This window comes from Lepus europaeus, chromosome X (genome assembly GCF_033115175.1).
Source record: "Lepus europaeus isolate LE1 chromosome X, mLepTim1.pri, whole genome shotgun sequence".
Lineage (NCBI taxonomy): Eukaryota > Metazoa > Chordata > Mammalia > Lagomorpha > Leporidae > Lepus > Lepus europaeus.
In genome coordinates, this window is record NC_084850.1 from 51,971,795 (window position 1) to 51,994,709 (window position 22,915).

Sequence of the window (22,915 nt, forward strand, 5' to 3'; positions counted from 1 at the left end):
TTATTTCACAAATATCAATTTTGGATATAAACAGAATGGGTTATTATTCTATTAATTAATATGTCACTATTATTTTATCAAATTAAAGTATCATTTTCATATAAATTATAGAAATAATGTGGGAGTATTAGTATAATTTTGTATTTGTCATTAACACTAGCATCTTAATTTTCATTATTAAATAAAGGAAAATCAGTCATCAATTTCAATCTCTCTCCGTTTTCCTCTTTCTCAATCCCCGCCCATCCCTCTCTCAGGAAGCATTGTGAGTGTTGGAGATCCAAAGAAAAAATACACAAGATTTGAAAAAATTGGTCAAGGGTAAGTGATTGATTATTGTTTGAAGTATCAAAAAATGAGCACCAGAAACACACTTAAAACTCAATAACAGCTTGGATTTCTGGTAAATTATGCTTCTCATTTCCTGGATTATATTTGTGTTTTGCCTTCTCAATGTTGGCCTTTCCAGCTGGCAGGCTGACTATTAATTAACCTAGGAACACATCCTGCTAGAATATTCGCTATTGTTGGGCTGACAGTGAATTTTGTAAGGACATTTTGATCCTGTATAGTTTGATTGAATCTGATTCCTCTAGAAAAGCAGTGGGGTCATAAAACTGCTAGCTTGTATGAAAATCTCCTTTATACCTCTTCCTTCTACATCTACATGGATGATATAGTTTTTTTTTCATTATCAAACAGGAAAGTAACAGAGTAAGGGTGGGGGAAATCTTTACTGAATAATCCAGAGGTGGGCAGAGTTGACGGGGTATGAAGAAAACAGATCAATAATCCCCAAATGAGACAGGGTGCATCATTTCACTAACTATACGTGTTAAAGATTTCTAGTCTCCATTGCCAGAGATCTGATTTGAAAGTCTAGAGTCAGGTCCAGGAATTTGAACTTTGTAAATTTCCTTAAATAATCCTGATCATCAGCTAGACATGGCATTAGATCATTCACTAGAGCTAAAGGTGAGAGTCACCAGTTCTGCAAGCCAACTGTAATCAGGCATACCTCTCTGGCCTCAATATGAAACTAAGGGTGTGAGCAGGTGACAGTATTTGAAACTGAGAAACTTTCTTTAAAGAAATTGATTGTTATTAAGGGGTGTCTTTACACTTGATCTTAGCCAAAAGGCCAAGAAGCGATAAGGGGTGTCTTTAAATGGAAAAGGAGACATAGAGTTAGGGATACCAGTTACTGTATGCTGGGAACCAGGATGGCACCCCAAATGTCTCCTGGCTAAGGCAAGGCACTGAGAAGAGAGGAATAAGCTAATATGCCTACAAAATTGTGTTCGCTCATCAGTCATTAGAGACCAGTTATTTTAGATAGGGATTGTAGGATTTCTTTAAGCACTTCTCTGTTTTTTCTGGAATTCTTAAATGTAGGAAATTATATATCATAGAGAAGCTTCACTGTTTTTCATGATTTTTATATTTTATTTGGCTTCACCTCACTCCCAGCCTTTGCATTAAAGTTTCTCTTGAAATTGTCTACATAGCTTGGGAAATAAAGGAAAACATTCATTAGACATTGGGACTAGAGATTAAGAAGAGCACGTGTATGGATTATGCATGATGGGAATCAAGATGAGAAGACCCTTGGATAGAGAAAGAAGCTCAGGGAGAAATATATGGCCAAATTTATTTTCCCAGTGGAAACCACAATGACATTCATTGCATTTGAACTTTTCAGGAGGCTAAAATGTATGCCTATTAGTGCTTTTGCTTCTTTATTTCTTATTAATATAATTGGTATTTTTCCTTGATCACAGTAAGATGAAATTTGTGTTCTTTAGGGGCTCTCTGTCACCTAATGGGTTAAATAATATTTCCACCTATTGCTCCAGAACATTGTCCAATAAAACTTGTTGTGATGATAGAGATGTTCTATATGTATGCTATCAAATAGAGTAGCTACCACCATATGTGGCAATAGGGCACATTAACTCTGTCTGGTACAAATGAGAATGTGAATGTGTTTGAACTCACTTATTTGTTTAGCAGACATTTATTGAGCACCAACAATGTGCCAAGCACTATGCTTAAGTGTCAAAGAAACTAATCGGTAATGATGGTGTGGGCCTCAAAGTAACTCAAAGTAACTGTCTAGAGTGATAAGTGCCTGACAGAGGGCTACAAAGGATACAAGTAAAACACTGAGAGACGCCTAATCAATTCACCTAAGTACAGGGGAGTGCTGACTTCAGAGCCGCCATCTCTTACTAGAGTTTTGTTTCTAAAACTGGTGAACTGGTTAATTTTTTTTTAAGTGGGAGGTAAAACAGCAAGGTTTATTAGGGAAGGGACATCTGTAAGGGCGGATGGGCACCTCTCCAGACAGAGCCTGAGAGACTGGGGAGGAGGAAGGAGCGAGGTGAGAGATTACACCTGACCAGGCCAGGCGGGCAGCTCAGCTGAGAGGCAGAGGGCTGAGCGCACAGTGAACTGGTTAATTTGTCAAGTAAGGAAGCTGTACCTCCACAGCTCCATATATCAACTTCAGCTAATTTTCTTTATGTCCAAAAGGTCAAACACCACAAGGCAGGGAATTTTATGTACTAAGAAAGCAAAAGTAGGATTTTAGATTTATTTATATCTCGTTGCTATAACTGTAAAACACACACCTAATTTTGAAAACAAAGTATGAAAAAATGTAAAGTAGTTCATTGATAAATTTTATATTGATTACATGTTGAGATGATAATTCTTTGCATACACTTGTGTTAAATAAAACTATGAAAATTAATTTTATCTTTTAAAATTTTTAATGTAACTAGAGGAGATTTAGAATATTGCTGGCGTTGTATTTCTAGGGGACAGCATCAGTTTAGTTGTAGGTTTAAATGGAAAAGACTTATTCATAAAGTAGTTTATTTAGTATTGTTTTGGGAGAATGGAAGTGAGAAATGTTATAATTTTGCTTTAGTTGTTCATTCCCACTAAGATCAAACTAAGCAAAAAGGAACATTGAATTTAGAAAAGAAAAAAAAAAAGTCATGGATGGTTTCTACCATCTCCCAGATATCAAGTAATGAAGCAGTACTAATTTTCCAAGAACAATGATTAGGCTGCTAAGCAACTTTGCATATACAAGGGATTCTCCTCTGTCACTATTATTTATGCTTCTTTCTAAAGGTGAAGAGGAAAACTCTGAAAGGACCTTTGTAAAATCTTTAAAATAAAAAGTCAAAGCAGAACTCTTGCTTGTTGTTGAGAAAGAACTATTTTAAATTCCTAAGAAATTAATCATTTTAAGGAAAGAGGAAACCAACATAGTCCCAATTCAGTTTCTTAAGGAGTATACAATCTATTTTATTCTCCTTTTTGTCTCCTTTAGTATTATTCCACTAAATAAGCCTTCAAAAACAATTTTTGTAAAGTTATGGTCAATGGCCAGGTTTACTTTGGCCACACTCAGAGAGCTATAGAGCTTCCCCTATCTGCTGCCCCTATCTCACTGGGTCTGTTTTTGTCTCAGTAAGCATTAATTGAACTAATTAAAATGTATATCTTTCTAACTGTCCTTTCCTCTTTCCTCTATTTTTTTCATCTATACACACAAGTCTTTTTTTGTGCTTTATGTCTCTCTGTATCTCTCTTTTTTCAGAGTATACTCATCTCTTTCTCTCTGACAATAGCTTGATTTGCTTCACCACATTTCATTCTTTATCCTTTGGGTATCTGTGCGTACTGTGTATCTGTCTTTTTCCTGTGTGTTGGCTTCATTTTTCACTGCCCATTTTCACACACACAAACCCAAATGGTCATACTATAAAATCAGGATGCAGTTTTTAACATAGCTTTTGATACCATCCAGTAACAAGTCTATTTACTGTGATTTTATCATTTAATTTACTAGTTTTATTTTTTGCTGTTGTTAGTATATTGTTTGCTCTCTGTTCTTAGATATTTAAATGAATGAGCAAAATATTGATTTCTTTTTCTAGATTAAAAACCAGCTTTTTAAAAAAATTTTTTTGCCAGGCAGAGTTAGACAGTGAGAGAGACAGAGAGAGAGTTATAGACAGTGAGAGACGGAGAGAAAGGTCTTCCTTCCGTTGGTTCACTCTTCTAATGGCCACTGTGGCCAGAGCTATGCCAATCCAAAGCCAGGAGCCAGGTGCTTTCTCCTGGTCTCCCATGCGGGTGCAGGGGCCCAAGCATTTGGACCATCCTCCACTGCCCTCCTGGGCCACAGCAGAGAGCAGGACTGGAAGAGGAGCAACCAGGACTAGTACCCGGCACCCCAACCAGGACTAGAACCTGGGGTGCCGGCCCCGCAGGCCGAGGATTAGCCAAGTGAGCCACAGCGCCAGCCTAAAAACCAGCTTTATTAAATTTTTGCTTAAATGTTTCTTAATTGATTTTTCCATAAATTATTGGCTTAAGTTAGACAAACACAACTGTATTCTCAATATGTAGAGTTTTTTTCTTTTCATTAAGTCTGGATTTTTAATTGTTTTGCTTTACCTATTATTGTGATATTCAAAATGGTGTCAGTAATCATTTGATGCTAGGAATAATCAGGCCAGCATTCCATTTTCAGTTCCACGGAGCACAACAGCTCACTCTTGGGAGCTGGATTTGAGAATAACCTCTCCATTAATCACCTTCATCTACTTGGAAAACTAAATTTTTCCAGTATGGGTTTCTGCATTCCCAGCATTCAGGCCTGGGGCTGGAGAATTGGCCTCCATCTTCCATAAATCAAGTTCAGAATGGCATGGCTAATCACTCGAGGCTATAGCTATGAGTTGAAGGCTAAAACTGACATTATTTCCCAAGGTTTGCTGTGAAAAGTGCTCTGTAATTGGCTACCAGTGCAGAGGTTTTGAGCAGATGTGTGCAAAGTTTGAAAAAAAAGGAAAGAATGTAAGTGAGCTACCTCTAAATTATTAATCCAACAACATGAGTTTTTCAGAAATATATCTGGTGACTTCATTAAGTAAAGAATTAAACAAGTAATAAGTAGAAAAACCAATGTTCCTCAGGAGTATAGGCTATAAAAATAATCAAATTTTAAAATCTCAATTTCACCCATATATATTACATTTTTGTACTCTGTATATTAGTTATCACAAATTAGGGAAAACATATGATATTTGTCTTTAGGGGACTGGCTTATTTCACTGAGCATATTGATCTTCATGTGCATCATTTCTTTTTTGCAAAAGTCAGGATTTCATTCTTTTCTATGGCTGAGTAGTATTCCATTGTGTATATCTACCGCAATTGCTTTATCCAGTCATCAATTGATGGACATCTGGATTGATTCATATCTTAGCTATTGTGAATTGATCTGGTATAAACATAGAGGTACAGATAACTCTTTTATATGCTTTCATCTCATTTGGGTAAATTCCCAGGAAAGGAATACCTGGGTCATACAGTAAATGTATTTTCCGATTTCTGAGAAATTTCCATATGGTTTTACTAGTTTACATTCCTACCAAGAATGCATTATGGTACCTTTCCCCCACATTCTCACCAGCATTTGTTATTTTTTGATTATTGAATGATTAACATTCTAATTGAGGTGAGGCGAAACCCCATTGTGGCTTTTATTTGCGTTTCCCTGATGGGTAGTGATTTTGAGCATATTTTCATGTGACTATTGGCTATTTGTATTTCATCCTTTGAAAAATTCCTGTTCATATCCTTTACCCATTTCTTAATTGGATCACTTGTTTTGTTGTTTTTGAGTTTCTTAAGCTCTTTTACATCCTGGATATTACTTATCAGATAAATACTTTGCAAATATTTTCTCCCATTCTGTTGTTTGTATTTTCACTTTGCTGAGTGTTTCCTTTGTTGTGTAGGAGCTTCTTAAATACTTAGTTTTTCAAGTGCCAACACAGTATTAGGAGTTGGTACTTAAGTTACTTCCTAAAGTGTTTAATGAAACATGTTTTAATTTTTAAGGTGAGGAAGAAGATGTTCTCATTTATGTAAAAGATACCTTTATAAACCCATAGGTTTTTATACTTTTGACTTCTATTAAGTTGAATTCATTACAACTTCTTTTGATGGTCAGACTGTCCTGTCCTTGGCTAATAGGAGCCCCTTTCACTGTGTTAGTTTTGCAAGAGATCTTTTAAATGTTTGTTATAACATCTAAAATTTGCAGTCATGAGGTCATACCTTCAGAAGTTATTTACATCCTTTCCTTTTTATTCTGTCCCAAACTGTACTTTGTGGGTAAAAATAAGTTAATATGGAAAAAGTACCACATTACATTAGATATTTCATAATGATTTGAATATAAAGTAACTGCCTACTTTTTGGGAAGCTTTTTGGAGGAAAAAAATCCTTAGCTTGTATATATGATGCATTTCTGCATTTTCCTCTTTCTCCCCCCGCCCCCGACTCTCTCTCTCTCTTGTGGGTATATTTTTTTTTAAATTTTTTGACAGGCAGAGTGGACAGTGAGAGAGAGAGAGACAGAGAGAAAGGTCTTCCTTTGCTGTTGGTTCACCCTCCAATGGCCGCCGCAGCCGGAGCGCTGCGGCCGGCGCACCACGCTGATCCGATGGCAGGAGCCAGGTGCTTCTCCTGGTCTCCCATGGGGTGCAGGGCCCAAGCACTTGGGCCATCCTCCCTGGCCACAGCAGAGAGCTGGCCTGGAAGAGGGGCAACCGGGACAGAATCCGGTGCCCCGACCGGGACTAGAACCTGGTGTGCCTGCGCCGCAAGGCGGAGGATTAGCCTAGTGAGCCACGGCGCCGGCCTTGTTGTGGGTATATTTTTAACACATGTGGTAACATATTATGTAGCTCCTTTTTGTAAGGTGCCTGTGTTTTAGAGATGGGATGCACGCTGCTTTACTGTTTGCATGTAATATAATTTATTTAACCAGACTCCTATTGATAGACTTTTAGTGTGATTCTGATATTTTCCTGTTACAAACAAGACTTCAGTGAAGATCCTTAGAAATGAATCATTTCTAACCTGTGAAAATTTATCATTAGGATAAATTCCTCAGACTTGTTACATGAAAGGATATGTGCATTTCTGATTTCCAAGTTGCTCTGCATAGAGGTTGTTCTATTCGACACTCCATCAACAATGAATGAGAGAGTGCCGTTTTGCTTATACCCTTCCCAATACAGTTGTATTCATTTATTTGGGGGGCATAATACTATAATAAAAACCTGCCCCCATAGTGATTTTTTAAAGAGAAAATGTATGAAAAAGGAACTGTAACAAGAAAGCATGTGAGAAAACAAAAGATTATTCTGAATAGTCCATTAGCCAACGTATTCCATGTCTGTATAATACCAAAGTATCTTTGTTTTATGTTGTATCTTTACATAATTGAGATCAGCCACACAGCTACCTTCAACAGAAAGTGACAATGCAAGCATTTCTTGAAATCATTTTCCTTCTAGGTATAAACATCTGGCCAAAGGAATTTTGTCTAATATCTGGATCTTTGCTAATTATATCATTACATGAAATATGAATATGATTGATTCACTCATAGTTGCAAACAAACTTTACTACTAGTTCATGTGTAATCAACCATTCAGTCTTTTTCACTGTAAATTAATTTTAGCTTTAATGTTTAAGAAAGTAAATATATCATGGTACGTATTTTGCAGACTTATGTCTGCTACTTAATGAGGATCCTACTTCTTACTCTGACATGAAGTTCCTATATTGTAGATGAATAGTTTTGGAACTTGTTTCTTCAAGGACTTGATGAATAGCAGCTTGGTTTAGAGAACCTGACAAAGCATTTTAGAGCACAGAACTAAGGGATAAGTGCTGAGCATAAAACTTCTGGCTTACATTTTTTTTTTTTTTGCTCAGGGTGGCTATGGGTAAGAGCATAAGTGGTGTCTAGTGTGCTTAAAGAAATAATCCTTTACATAGGACCACACATCCAAAAGTATTTGCTTTATCATTGGAAATATTTGGGGGCACACAAGGTAGAACACTGCTATGGAGCACCAGGTAGATGTAGTTTGAGATTTATAATGGGCTTTGTGATATAGGAGATTGAAATTACATTAGCATTTGTGAAGAACAATGTTTATGAAGCAATTGAAGATGTTCTTGTTCTACTTAATGATCTTAAATGCATTGTGTTGTGTGCTATGACTTGTAAAGAAAGACGATGCTACTCCATCAACCACCATTAGCAGAGGTCGTATGTTAAATTGTTTTTCCAGCCATAGTAATGAGCTTGTATTAAGGAACCTGCTACCCTTTCCTGTCCAGGCCCTCTTGAAACCAGTGGCACACACTGTGAAGTAGCTGCTTAGACTGAATGTTGGACTGAGTAAACTGAGAGTTATCTGGCCTTTCCAGGGATTAATCCTTGTAACTGTGGCCTCATTATCACTGGACTGTAACCCATTGAGCTCCCTGGCTATACACCCATGATGTGCTACAGCTCTATTTAAAACTAGATGACCATGATTTCTCTGGGATAACTCATGCCCTAGCCAAAGAACAGAAAATTTCCTTTTCCAGCTCATAATCCTGGCAATTAAAGATTGTACCACCTGACCCTAGCTGCATTCTGTGTACTTAGAAAGGCACTGAGATAACATGATTGTACATACTTCTTAAACTTAGATATGTACTTTTGAGAAATAAATTACACAAAGGAAAACACTCTGAAACTCTCTCTTCAGAAAAGTTATTGCATGTGGTGATAACACTGTTCTTCACCATTCCTGAGCCCTAAAGAAGTTATGTTTTAACAAAACAAGTAAAAGCATGGTAGTATGAATATGTGTACCTATGTACATGGGTACTTAAACAGTTCATGGAGTGGTGGGTACTTGGTGCAGTGGGTGTTTAGTGCAGCAGGTAAGTCACTGCTTGGGATCCCAAATCCCATTTAGGAGTGCATGGGTTCGAGTCTTGGTTCTGTTTCTCATCCAGCTTTCTGCTAATGCACACCCTTGGAGGCAGCAGGTGGTAGCTCAAGTACTTGGGTTCCCAATATCCATGTGAGAGACCTGAATTGAGTTCCTGGATTATGGCTTCAGCCTGAACCAGCCCCGACTGTTGCAGGTATTTGGAGAGTGAACCAGCAGATGGAAGTTATCTCTGTATGTGTGTGCACGTGCACACATACTTTGAAGGTAAAAAGAAAAACTTCTTAAAAGTTGGTGGGAAATGGAATTAGAAGACAAGTATATTTTCTTGCAAAAAAATGAAAATCCATACATATTGAGGTTTCCAAAAATTATCTTTAATTTCATTTTCCACAAACTTTTTGAAATGTGTCAAGAGCATTGAAATAATGAGACAATTTCTAGATAAAAGCCTGTAAGTAGAAAGAAACTTCCTGTAGCACTCAGAAGATGACACAATCCAGTATTACAGAGTAACTCTTGAGGGCCAGCACTGTGCCACAGTGGGTTAATCTGCTGCCTGCAGCGCCAGCATCACATATGGGTACCAGTTCTATTCCCAGCTACTCCTCTTCCAGTCCAGTTCCCTGCTAATGCACCTGGGAAAGCAGCAGAAAAAGGCCCAAGTGCTTGGACCCCTGCACTCAGGTGGGAGACTCAAATGAAGCTCTTGTCTCCTGACTTCAGTATTGCCCAGTTCCGACCATTGTAGCCATTTGGGGAGTGAACCAGCAGATGGAAGGTCTCTCTCTTTCTCTGTCTCTCCCTCTCTCTAACTCTGCATTTCAAATTAAAAAGAAAATAAATTAAAAAAAAATTGAGGTCAGTGCCCTGGTGTAGTGGGCTAAGCCCTCACTTGTGGTGCCTGTTAGTATCACAGCTGCTCCTTTTCTAACCCAGGTTTCTGCTATATCCTGGGAAAGCATTAGAAGAGACCCGTGTGCTTGGGCCCATGCACCTGTGTGGGAGACTGGGAAGAAATTCCTGGCTCTTGGCTTCAGATCGACCCAGCACTGGCTGCTGCAGCCATCTGGGGAGTGAACCAGTAGACGGAAGACCTCTTTCTCTGTCTCTACCTCTCTCTGTAACTCTACCTCTCAAATAAATAAATAAATAAATCTTAAAAAAATAACTAACTCTAGCCTCAGTCCACTGTCAGTCACCTAACCAATCTTAATTGTATCCAGAAACAGGACCATCTTTTGCATGGTTATCCCAAAGGAATCATGCATATCATGCCTTGGGACAAACTAAATGTCTCAAAAAGCATATGTGGACCTTGGACTAAGTGAGTAGAAAATTAGGTACCAGATAATATTTTAGGGAGGCATCTTAACATAACGGACACGAGTGTTAGCTTTAAAAAGTACCACACTTGAATTTAGCATTGATGAAAAAATTCCAAAAGTCCACTAAAGAACTTGAATTGCTGTTTAAGAGCATGGAGTGGAGTTAAACTGACACATTTTTAAGCTCAGTTGCTGACTAATTATGTAACCTTGGGAAAGCTCCTTACCATTTCCCAGTTTCAATTTCCACATTTATAAAATGAAGATAATATAACTTACTTCTTATTGTTGTACAGAGTGGGCATTAAGTGCCATCGTCTACAGGGAGCTGGTGGAGAGAAAGGTTCAATAAATGAGCCTTTCTCAGCAGCAATAGCAGTAGAACTAGGAGTAGATGCAAAAGAATAGCCATCCTAAATAGGGATTAAGTTCTTGACTGTGACCTTATTAAACTCAGATTTACACTTGTAACCTTAAAGGGGAATATCACCTATCCTTCTGGCTTCCTCAACTCATTCCTACTAGGCTCACCTTGGACCTTATTGAGTTCACTAGCCCCCTTTTCTGTTTTCTTCCAGTCTAAGAGCCTCTGCCTATCTTTAATTCCTTGCCTTCTTTCCCTCCTTTGTCCCATTTCTATGCTAAAATGAGAGTAATTTATCTAAATTATTAGTCCTGCATTTTCCTACTTTGGCAACTACTCATGATGATGGCTTGACATTGGCTTTTAGTAGAAAATATCAAAATAATGAATACTGCTAATAAAGTGACTTGTGAAAAAAAATTTAAAAAATAGTAAATTGTTTCTTCTTAGACCCTTTAGGCTAGATGGCAATGTTTCCATTTGAGTATTAAGTGCTTGGCCCTGTCAGGGAGAGACTGTTGATAAAACATTTGATGTGATGCCAAGAAGCCAGCAAGACTCATCACACTGTAATTGATGATGAGACCCAATGCTTGAACAGTCTGTTCAATCTTTAATCACAATATAGTTAATTGAAAGATCTCTAACTCACATTTAGGGGACCTTTGTTGCTTACTAGCTGGGTCATATTAGTCATCCCCTCTTGGTTGTTGAACTTCAGCTTTCTCATCTGTAATAAGGAGGTCAAACTGGATGATCTCTAGTTTCCCTTGAGATTTGGAATAAACAAAATCTTCATCATAAGCAAATGTCACCCTATGGCAGTCTGGCTTCAATATAACTGGAATGGAGGAATAACAGGGATCAATGTCATTGCATAGTTAGCATAAACATCAAATTGGCAATGTTAACCATTTTCACACACCAGATAATTATGAATTTTAATTTCCTCTTTATTAGTTTACTTTCTGAGTTACTCCCAGCCTAAAATACTGTATGATACTGTCTTTTTTATTAAAGGGAATTAAAATTTTATTTTATAAAGATATGTATCCAGATTCTTTGATATACTCCAGCCTGTTGCCAAGCTCTATTGAGAATCAGTGTGACATATGGTTGGCTTTTTCTTTGAGAGTGTGTATACACTACTGTGCTTTAATAAATACAAGGCAAGAGCTTCTCACCTTCATGACCAAGGACCACTTCAACTATTTGGCTTTGTAAGTGTCATGTTATAAATAATTTTTATTTTTAAGCTGTGTAAAGAATTTACTTCTTATACTTGGCCAGCGCCGTGGCTCAACAGGCTAATCCTCCACCTTGTGGTGCCAGCACACTGGGTTCTAGTCCCGGTTGGGGCGCCGGATTCTGTCCCAGTTGCCCCTCTTCCAGGCCAGCTCTCTGCTGTGGCCAAGGAGTGCAGTGGAGGATGGCCCAAGTGCTTGGGCCCTGCACCCCATGGGAGACCAGGAGAAGCACCTGGCTCCTGCCTTCAGATCAGCGCAGTGTGCCGGCTGCAGCGCGTCAGCCACGGCGGCCATTGGAGGGTGAACCAACGGCAAAAGGAAGACCTTTCTCTCTGTCTCTCTCTCTCTCACTGTCCACTCTCCCTGTCAAAAAAAAAAAAAAGAATTTACTTCTTATACTTTACAAAGCAAAAATATATTTAACTTCTATCTACAGCTCTTAATTAGCATGTAATATCCATCATCACAAAGTTAATATAATTCTAACTAAAAATAAATAAATGTGATATTTGAGTTATCTTTCTTAGGTAAATGTCAAATTTCTCTTATGAATTTTAAAATATTAAATATCTTGGAAACTCCCAGATTTTTAAAGAACTTCCTAGTTATACACAGACTACAATTTGGAAACCTAATGACTATATTAGGAATCAACCAAGTGATGATAATTATCGTTATTGCTAATATGTATTGGGTAATTACTAGATGCTATGGCTGTACATATTGTAAGCACCATATACATTTATCTTCCTTTTAATCTTGAGCCACAGAGAGATTAAGTTACTTGCCCAGTAACCACCAGTAGAATTTTAATTAGGGGAGGAGGTTTGAGTGAATGGAAATGAACACTGCTGTTGATGAGAACACTTTAATAGATGAATATTGGATATGTGGAAATATTGAAGGAAAAGTCCACATTTATACTAGTTGAAGCTTAAATTGTTGAACATGGAAAGACATCAGAACTGGGGAGGAGAGAAATATTAGTTGTGGTAAGGTAGTTGTGGATAAGGTGGTAGGTTTTACTCTGTGAGTACCCCAAGTTTGTGCACTTAAATTGTGGGTTCAACAAATGTTGAAATTTGGGTAAATCAATATCTTGTTGGTCAGAGCAATGAAGTCCAACTTCCTAAAAATATGTTTGGTTTGGCCAGGGGTGTTAAGTGGGATAGGGAATGAACAGGCAGCAAGGGTGGGGAAGAAGGAAAAGTGGCTCCCACTAGACAATTGCATATATGCAAAAAGACGGGGAAAGGGGAAGTGACAGAAAAGCTAATTTTTAGTTAATAATAGCTCTAGAGTTTCAAGATGTTTAAAACTCTGTGAACTTGGAAACTTATGGCAATTCTATGATACTGAATGCCATACAACCCAGGATATTGGGACTCTAGCAATTTTAAGACAATAAGATGCTGGGGGGGGGGAGGGGTTGGACAGAAAACTCAACGATTTAAAAGGTAAAATTCCAGAGACGTTAAATCATAATCCCCCTTGCATGCCAAGTCATTCAAAATGTTAGTCTCTAGGACACTGGAAATGAGCTCAGGACCTGGGCTAGGGGTGGATGGGGTAAAAATGGGAAAGGCCACCTGGATGGGCATATTGGGCCTTTCTCCCTAGCTTTAGCTGGAGCAGCTCCCGTTTTATTTCTTTCAGGAGCATATGTTTGATGCAGTGGTTAAGATGCTGCTTGGGAAGCCTGTATCCAATATTGGAGTGCCTGAGTTCAAGCATGCCCTCTGCTTCCTATCCAATTTCCTGCTAATGCACACCCTAGGAGGAAGGAGGTGACAGTTCAAGTTTCTTGGGTCCCTGTCATCCTTGTGGGAGACTTGGGTTGAGTTCCAGGCTCCTGGCCACTGCAGACATTTGTGGAGTGGAACCAGCAAATGAAAGCTCACTGTCTCTCTCTGTTGCTGTGTCTATCTGTCTTTCAAATAAAATAAAAAAAAATGTTTTATATATGGAGGCTTTTTGCATATGGTTTTATTTGATTAAGGTTTTCCAAGCTTAGAAAATACTTTCCTAGGGGAATGAAGAACATGAAGCCTCTAAAAAGTGTTCCAATAGGGTCATTCTTGGCCTCAGTCCTTTTAGGAAATAGGGACAAATGTTAGCAAATATGCTCTGGCTGGAAGATTGGGTGGGGCCAACTAACAGTTCAGTGAAACAACCTCCCTTTCTGTGAAACCGGTAACAAGAGCAGCAGCAACAGACGACAATAATAGCAGTTACCATATTACACATCAACTATGGTCTGGGCTAAATGCTTACATAGATTGTGCCATTTGGTTCTTTGTAATCCAGTGAGCTAGGTGCCATTGTTATCTCATTTTGCAGATACTGTCACTCTGTTGCACCTGAAGGAATTGTGTAAGTATCCTAAATATATAGGAATAAACTAAGTAAAGGCCTTTTTAAAGGCATTTATTGCCATTGGATTTAAGTAGTTGCTCAGGGCTTATTGCAGCTGAAAGACACGCCATGTCAAGGTGGTCTGTTCCTTTGAAGTCAAGATAATTCTGAGTTCAGAGGGGCAAATCATACCCTAGTGCCTGATGTAAGCAGTGTCTGATAGCTTATTACAAGACAGAAGTATGTTATGTAAATTTAAGCAGAAGATGAAATATTTCCTTCACAGAAAGGAAAGGCCTTATTACAATTTCATGTTAGCTTGAAAGGCTTTTTATTAATTTGTTCATTCAACAAATATTTATTAGACACCAGTGACGAATATGTGCTCTGAAACCAGAATCTCAAGCATGAGAAATTGAAAGAATGATTTGTTTGACATAATCCTCAAGCACAAGGAATTTCTAGAATTGCTAAACTCTAGTTTAGGTGGCATCTATTGATTATGACTTTTTAGCTTAGTTCCAATAAATATTCAAAACCGAAATAGAATGGGCAATAGAGTTTTAATTATATATCATAGAATGAAAGAACATTAGAAGTCAAGTAGTCTATTTCCTGTGCTTTGTAAATAACTGAGTCAGACAGGTTTGGATTGTAAGTTGTTTAACTTTGGACAGGTTACTTAACCTCTCTGAGCCTCAGAATCCTCAACTCTAACATGGGAATAAGAGCACCTCCCTTATAGAAATATGGTAAAGATTACAGAAGTTAAATTAGACAAAATTCCTGGTGCAGTTTCTGACACCTACATGTTCAGTACATGTTTATGTTATTGTGGTCACTATTTTCTTTTTTAAAAAACATTTTAAATTCTCATTTTATTTAAAAGGTGAAGAAACAGAGTCAGAGACAGATACAGAGAGAGAGAGAGAGCTTCCTTTCACTGGTTCATTCCCCAAATGCCACAACAGCTGGGGCTGGGCCAGGTCAACTCTGGGAGCCCAGAACTCAATCTAGATCTCTGACATGGGTGGCAGGGACCAAGGTACAGGGACCATCACCTGCTACCTCCCAGGGTTCCCAATTAGCAGGAAGCTGAATGGGAAGCAGTACCAGAACTCAAACCCAGACACCCTAATATGTGATGCAGGTGTGTCAAGCAGCATCTTAACTTCTGTACCAAATGTTCCCCCTATGATCACTATTTTCCATGTGAGGGGACTGAAACTTGGTGAAGGGAAATGACTAGCCCAAAGTCATTCAACTTATTAAAGTTAGGACAAATATTATAACTTAGTTCTCTACTAAGAGTCAATTTTTTGTACTATAATACCCATCCTATTTCCTGAGAGCAGATAATATATGAACTTCCTAGATTGTGAGAACTATTTTGGGACATCTAGGGACAAGGAACAGCAAGGGAATACATAACACAAAAAAAGAATTCCTAGACTCAGAAAACAAAGCAACAAGGGATAGAGATCAAGGGAGAAATTACAATTACCAGAAACCTTTGACAGCAACATTAGAGCATTGCAATGCCTGGTGAATCCCAGGGAAAATCTTTATTCTATCTCTGTTATTCACCACAAATGAAATTGACTTTTTTTTCTTTTTCTTAGGGGTAAGGTTAGGAAGAGGATCAGAATACGCTAAGATTCACAGAAAATTTATTGTGAATTCAGCTTTACTATACAATTTCTATTTGCAAAGCAAGGGAACCCCATAATTTAAGTGAAAATGGAAGCATGAGTACTACCAAGACTTAAGGAAGAATAGATTGTTTTAAAGATTTATTTATTTGAGAGGTAGAGCTAGACAGTGAGAGGGAGAGACAGACAGAAAGGTCTTCCATCCACTGGTTCACTCTCCAAATGGCTACAATGGTGGGAGCTGGGACAATCCGAAACAAGGAGCCAGGCGTCTCCCACGTGGGTGCAGGGGCCCAAGGACTTGGGCCATCTTCTACTGTTTCCCAGGCCATAGCAGAGAGCTGGATCGGAAAAGGAGCAGTCGGTACACAAACTGGCATGCATGTGGATTGCAGGTGCCGCAGGCGGCTGCTTTACCTGCTATGTCACAGTGCCGTCCCCAGGAAGGATAGATTTTAAAAGGATGTTGTTGGTTTAGAGCGGCACCTCTAAAGCAGTTGAGAAATTTAGCAAAAAGGAAAAAGCAATGACTCAACAGTAAAGCCACATTGTTACTGCTCTGTGTAACTCCCATAGAAGTACAGCACTGAGAGTGATTGATTTGATAGGTGAAGATATTCTTTAGAATCAGAAATACATGAAAAGAGCCGCTCAGTCCCTGTGCTAAAAGCAAAGTTTAAAGTTGCCTAAGCAAAAGATAATATATTCTTACGAAAACTGCCCTTTTGTTACAGCAGAGATCTGTAATGTTGGTTGTTGCAAGATCTAAGAAATATTTAGAACATCTGGGAGTTTTCTAAAAGGAGCAAGTCCATTTTGCGCCATTCATTATTGCAAAGTGCATGGCCCATGAACTGGTGCCAGAAAGTCTGAGTGGAGCTCCTAGCCCACCTCAAGGACTACACTGTACTGTTTCAGGAACAATTACTATATAAAATGGTTGTTCCAGTATTGTGCACTTAAAATTTGTTAAGAGGGTAGATCTCATGTTAAATGTTCTTTCCACAATAGTAATTTGTTAAAAAGGTTGTTCCCATTTTACTTCATCCTTTCATCTTGACTTCACTGATTTTCTTCTGAGAATAATTATGTTTTATTTCACATGACATTTGTTCATAACAATATATTGATTGCTTATTCATTTGTAATTTTCACTTTCACAGGGCATCAGGGACTGTTTACACAGCACTGGACATTGCAACAGGGCAAGAAGTAAGTGCCAACATTCAGTCTCGATGTGTATTTTCTTTTATTCATTTTTGTCAGGTTTCCTCTTTGATGGCATCCATGCCAGAGAAAATGTGTAGCCCTGAGTTGAGAAGGGAGTTTATTAGTATCCAAAGCATCTGCAGTGAATGGTTTACTTACGTGTGACCATAGGAAAAAAGCCTAGGTTTCTGGCACAGGGAAAGAGTTTAGTAGATAATGAATTTGTATGCCTCACTTTGTGTTCCTTGAAATACAAATGTTTGTATTTATTGTGATATTTGTAATTTATTCTTATATTTTAATCATCATTCAGGTGGCCATAAAGCAGATGAACCTACAACAGCAACCCAAAAAGGAATTAATTATTAATGAAATTCTGGTCATGAGGGAAAATAAGAACCCCAATATTGTTAATTATTTAGATAGGTAAGTGTTCTCTCTCATTGGGTACCTGTTTTCATTATGGGATGTCATTTTCTTGGTAAGTGACTTAATTTGGGATTTATTCGCTTAACAGTCATTCTATACATATTTTTCAAATGCTATGAAGTAGTAGACTATTAAACCCATGGCTAAACTTGCACCCACTTGTCTTTGTCCACCCTTCGAACACTTGAAGAAATGTTTTATGGGTTTGGTTCTAAACATAAACAGTTTGTATAATTTCCTTTTGAGGATCACTGCTCTACGTTGTCAGGAAATAGTCTATGGCAAGTGGGAGGGAGCGGGGGTGTAAAAAACATTTCATCAAGTGTTTGTTTGCAGCCAGTACAGTGTCTGGGAGTCTCAGTGAAGAAGGCTGACTACAATGGCTCTGCTTTAATGGGTGCTTTGTGATTAACTGACAGTAAGCTCTAGGGAATTCAGCTTTAATCTTAAACCTTTTTCCTAAACCAGGTAATTAATGTTTCTTTCATCCATGGTATTAATAGTGTGTTATAAATAGTGTGTTATAAATAGGCATTTAAAGACAGGACTAACTCTTCACTTGTGGTTAACATCTGTCTCACTCAGTTTCAATAAGTGTTTGTTTAGCACCAATGAGCTGTGTTCTCTGCAGGGATACAAAGGAAATAAGGTTAGGTTTTCAGAAGCCATGAACTTAAGATCTTGCTTTGCATGTTTTGCGTCAGGTAGGCCAGTGATACAGAAAGAGGAAAACTTCATAGGGAAAAAGGAGGGTCAGATTGTCATCTTGGTCACTGTTTCATCAAGTGTCTTCAAAGGACCCTCTGCAGCACAGTGACCTGGCATAATTTTGTAAAAATTCCATTTGTATTTGGAAAAAATGCAGATTTCTAGGTAGCTCTCCATTACTAATGAAATGAGACCTGTGAATTTTCATTTTTGAATGTATTTGAGTCTTCTTTATTTCATTTTAAAAGCTTTTAATTAACATGTAATATTTGTACAATTTTATGGGGCACAGTGCAATATTTCAGCTCATGCATAGAGTATAAACTGATCAAATCAGGCAACCAGCATCCATACCTCCCCACCTTTGCTCCATATTTGGAGAATACCAGCTCTTCCTATCCGTTTCATTATATAGCTTGTAACATATTATTGTAAGATATAGTCATCTCACTGTTCTGTGGAAAACTAGGAGCTATTTGTTCTATTGCTCTATCTAACTGTGTTTTGGTACCTGTTATATACTTTTTGTCTCTTCCCTCTCTACCCTCTCCAGCCTCTAGTTATCAGTACCTTTTTTGTAGGTCTTTTCTTTATTATTTTATTTATTTATTTATTTTTAGCTTTTATTTAAGAAATACAAATTTCATAGGTAGAGCTTTAGGAATATAGTGGTTCTTCCCTCCATACCTGCCCTCTCACCCCCATTTCTGTCCCACCACCTACTCCCTCTCCCATCCCATTCTTCATTAATATTCATTCTTAATTATCTTTATATATAGAAGAACAACTCAATACTAAGTAAAGATTTCAACAGTTTGCACCCACACAGACATACAAAGTATAAAGTATTGTTTGAAGACAAGTTTTAATTTAATTTAACTCTCATAGTACAAATCATTAAGGACAGAGGTTCTACATGGGGAGTAAGTGCACAGTGACTCCTGTTGTTAACAATTGACACTCTTCTTTATGACATCAGTGATCATCCAAGGCTCTTGTCATGAGCTGCCTAGGCTATGGAAGCCTTAGTTGTCAGTATTCCAAGTTCACATCAACTCTAAAAAATCCACACAAGAGACAGAACGTGTAGTATTTATTTGTCTGGCTCATTTCACCTAACACAATGCCTTTTATTTCCATCCATTTTGCTGTAAAAGTCAAGACTTCATTATTTTATAGGTGAATAATATTCCATTTTACTTATATCCCACATTGTCTTCACCCATTAATTCATTGATGGATGACAACAACCAAAAAACACCCAGTCCACTTAAGAAATGGGACAATGATCTCAATGGACATTTCTCAAAAGAAGAAATAGAAATTGCCATAAAATATATGAATTATGCTCAATACTAGCTATCAGGGAAATGCAGATCAAAACCAGAATGAGATTTCATCTTGCTCCAGTTAGAATGGCTATTATCAAAGAGACAAAAGTGTGGGCATTTGACTCAGCAGTTAGAACAGTAGTTAAGATTTGCACATCCTATTTAAGAGTGCCTGGGTTTGACTCCTGGCTCTTGCTCCTGATTCAAGCTTCCTGCTCATGTAGACCCTGGGTGGCAGCAGTGATGGCTTGGGTAATTGGGTTGCTACCACCCTCATGGGAAACCTGGATTGTGTTCTCTGTTCCCAGGCTTCAGCCCCTAAAGCATTGGGGACATATGGGGAGTGAACCACCAGATGGACATGCCCCCCCAAATTAAAAAGACAAAAAAATGCTAGTGAGGATGTAGACAAAAGGTAATTCCTTTTTTTTTTTTTTTTGACAGACAGAGTGGACAGTGAGAGAGAGACAGAGAGAAAGGTCTTCCTTTGCCGTTGGTTCACCCTCCAATGGCCGCCGCGGTAGGCGTGCTGCGGCCGGCGCACCGCGCTGTTCCGATGGCAGGAGCCAGGTGCTTCTCCTGGTCTCCCATGGGGTGCAGGGCCCAAGCACTTGGGCCATCCTCCACTGCACTCCCTGGCCACAGCAGAGAGCTGGCCTGGAAGAGGGGCAACCGGGACAGGATCGGTGCCCCGACCGGGACTAGAACCCGGTGTGCCGGCGCCGCAAGGTGGAGGATTAGCCTAGTGAGCTGCGGCACCGGCTAAAAGGTAATTCTTATACACATAGTGGGAATCCAAATTAGTGCAGCCATTATGCAGAATAGTATGGACGTTCCTCAAAAAAACTAAAAATAGATCTAGCATATGAGCCCAGCTATCCTACTTCTCAGTAGAATTAAAAATAGCATGAAAGAGATACATGTACTCTGATGTTCATTACAGCACTCTGCACAATAACCAAAATATGGTATCAGCCTAGGTAAATTTTCATTTTTAACCAACTTCCCAGGTGACTGGTATGGGCACTGCAGTATGAGCACCTCTGGATATATAAAGCCTTACTTATACTGATGTGGGCCTTAGAGCAGGGTGGGATCCTTGGGATCATTCCCATTCTCCGTAATTCCTGTCTCTTGCTGAGTAGGAAGATAAAGAGAACTTCTAAATAATAAATAAATAATACTGCTAAAGTGTCTTCCTATGATCCTAGGTGAATTGAATAAACTCATGCTCTCCTTACCCAAATTGTAGGGCTCTGTAGACCTTCTACCCTATAGTTGATCACTTGGGTGTATGTCATGAATAAATACTCAGAGATAGTTGGCACGGCACAACTCACAGTTGACCTTATCAGAACTGAGACCTGGAAGTAATAGAGCCCCTGCTTCCTTAATCCCAAGTCAAAGTCTTTTTCTTTTCTTCTTATAGCTACTTAGTAGGTGATGAACTATGGGTAGTGATGGAATACCTGGCTGGTGGCTCTTTGACTGATGTGGTCACAGAGACTTGTATGGATGAAGGACAGATAGCAGCTGTCTGCAGAGAGGTAAGAACATTTTTCTAGTTTACAGGAACACCAGAATTGGAAGTTCTTTATGTTCACAATCATTATAACGTCAAAGTAACAACAGCACAACTTTTCTACTGGAAAAACAATCAGAGAGTGTAAACTCAGTTCAAATACTAACCAATTCACATGTCCCTACACAACCCTCCTTAGCCCCTTTTTTTAGTTGCTTTTCTGTGGATCTTTTGAGTTCATCATTCTATCTCCAAGATGCCATATCCAAGTCCACATACTGTATGTAGTCTCAGTGAACATGGGTTGTTGACATGGAATTTCTTTTTGATCTGGGGAAATGCTTATATAATAGTTATCTTATCCTGTGTGTCATGTCAAATATAGCCTGTGAGTTATGTCAAATACAGACCATTTTATATTCCCACCATTTTCCAGAAGACAATTTAAACAAGATCCTTCTTCAGCTCAGAAAGCAGTTACTTGCCCAAAATGATCTGAATATCCCTGTAGCCTCCCAATGGACCTGAGGATCTATTTATTTTCCAAGAACACTACCGTCCCTCTAGCTTCAAACTAAATTAATGACATTCTATTATTTTTACTTTGTTCAATTTTTTTTTTTAAAAAAAAACACATATTCTTCATTGGAGTCTATCATGAACATTGTCATGTGCCCCATTCATTATGGTGAGGTTTTCTGTAGTTGAAAGAAGAAATTCTCACTCACTGAAACTTGAAAACTGATAATAACAAAATAAAACTAAATGATGCAGGTAAACTTTCCTTTTCTTATGTTAAATTGGTCACTTTAATTTCCTCATCCCATTTCTCTTCTTATCCATATTCCTATTCCCCCTACCCCAAACACATGCACGTATCCACCAAAGTCAGGTTTTCTTTTTGTGCAGTAAATCACACTTAGAGTCATTCAGGGGAATATTCTCTTCTGAGCCTGTGGTTCCCATCTTCCAGTATTACAGTGTAAAAGCATTTCCAAACAGGTAACCATAGCAGTTCCAAAGTCTAGCTGTCCATCAGAAATAGCTTGGGAAACTTCTTTTAAATGTGGATTCCTGAGACTCACTTCAATCAAATCAGACCATGTACTTGAAGCTTACTATATCTAATATAAGATCAAGTTCGATCCATAGTTTCCAGATAACTAGGCTAAAATATGATTTCATTAATTGGTTAGTTTGACTGTATTAGTGATTAGTGCTATTTGCCGAATCATCACTCTTCATGACCTAGTCTGTCATGGCAGCCATCATATGTACAAGGATAATGCCAAGCAGCATCACTGATATAAAATGGTAACGTGGTTTCAAAGTTGGTTTTAAATCTTTTGGTAATCTACTTCATTTCACAATGTAAAAGTATTCCCTTTCCCAAAATTTATCTAGTAATGAGATGTGGAATTAAAAAAAGTTATTTGTGATATAATTAGAACTTTCTTTCCTGATTCAATAGTGCCTCCAAGCTTTGGATTTCTTACACTCAAACCAAGTGATCCATAGAGACATAAAGAGTGACAATATCCTCCTCGGGATGGATGGCTCTGTCAAACTGAGTAGGTATTTTGGTTCAGATGATGTTTGATGGAGAATCAGAGAATTTCTGCTCTTCTACTGTCTGTATTGAGAAAATAATGGCTACTGAAAGTACATTATTTGAGAGCAGTTAGAGCCCAGTTTGAACAGAAGAATTTGTCTAGCACTGTGTTTTTGTAGATTATGACCAGATTTCTTAGATTTAATATTTCAGAATTTCTAATGACTTCTAAAATAGATGAATGGAAAATACCTAATTGAAAGATTCTGTAAGTTTGACAGTACAGTAATGGGGGAGGGAGAGGGAACTAGACTGAAGACTAGTAAAAACAAACATCATATTAGCTAGTTCAGAACCTTTTAAAATCAGAGCCAGCTG

General features: G+C 38.2%; 1 protein-coding gene across 14 annotated transcripts in view; it reads left to right on the top strand.

The window, feature by feature from the left end:
• The window catches only part of PAK3 (p21 (RAC1) activated kinase 3), a 327,862-nt gene that overhangs the window by 236,596 nt on the left and 68,351 nt on the right, over positions 1-22,915 (top strand). For all 14 annotated transcript variants that reach the window (XM_062184453.1, XM_062184446.1, XM_062184447.1 and 11 more), the window contains 5 exons: positions 258-321; positions 16,950-16,998; positions 17,309-17,421; positions 20,893-21,010; positions 22,457-22,556. In XM_062184453.1, the coding sequence (XP_062040437.1) occupies positions 258-321; positions 16,950-16,998; positions 17,309-17,421; positions 20,893-21,010; positions 22,457-22,556 (444 nt within the window). The remainder of the gene's footprint in view (positions 1-257; positions 322-16,949; positions 16,999-17,308; positions 17,422-20,892; positions 21,011-22,456; positions 22,557-22,915) is intronic.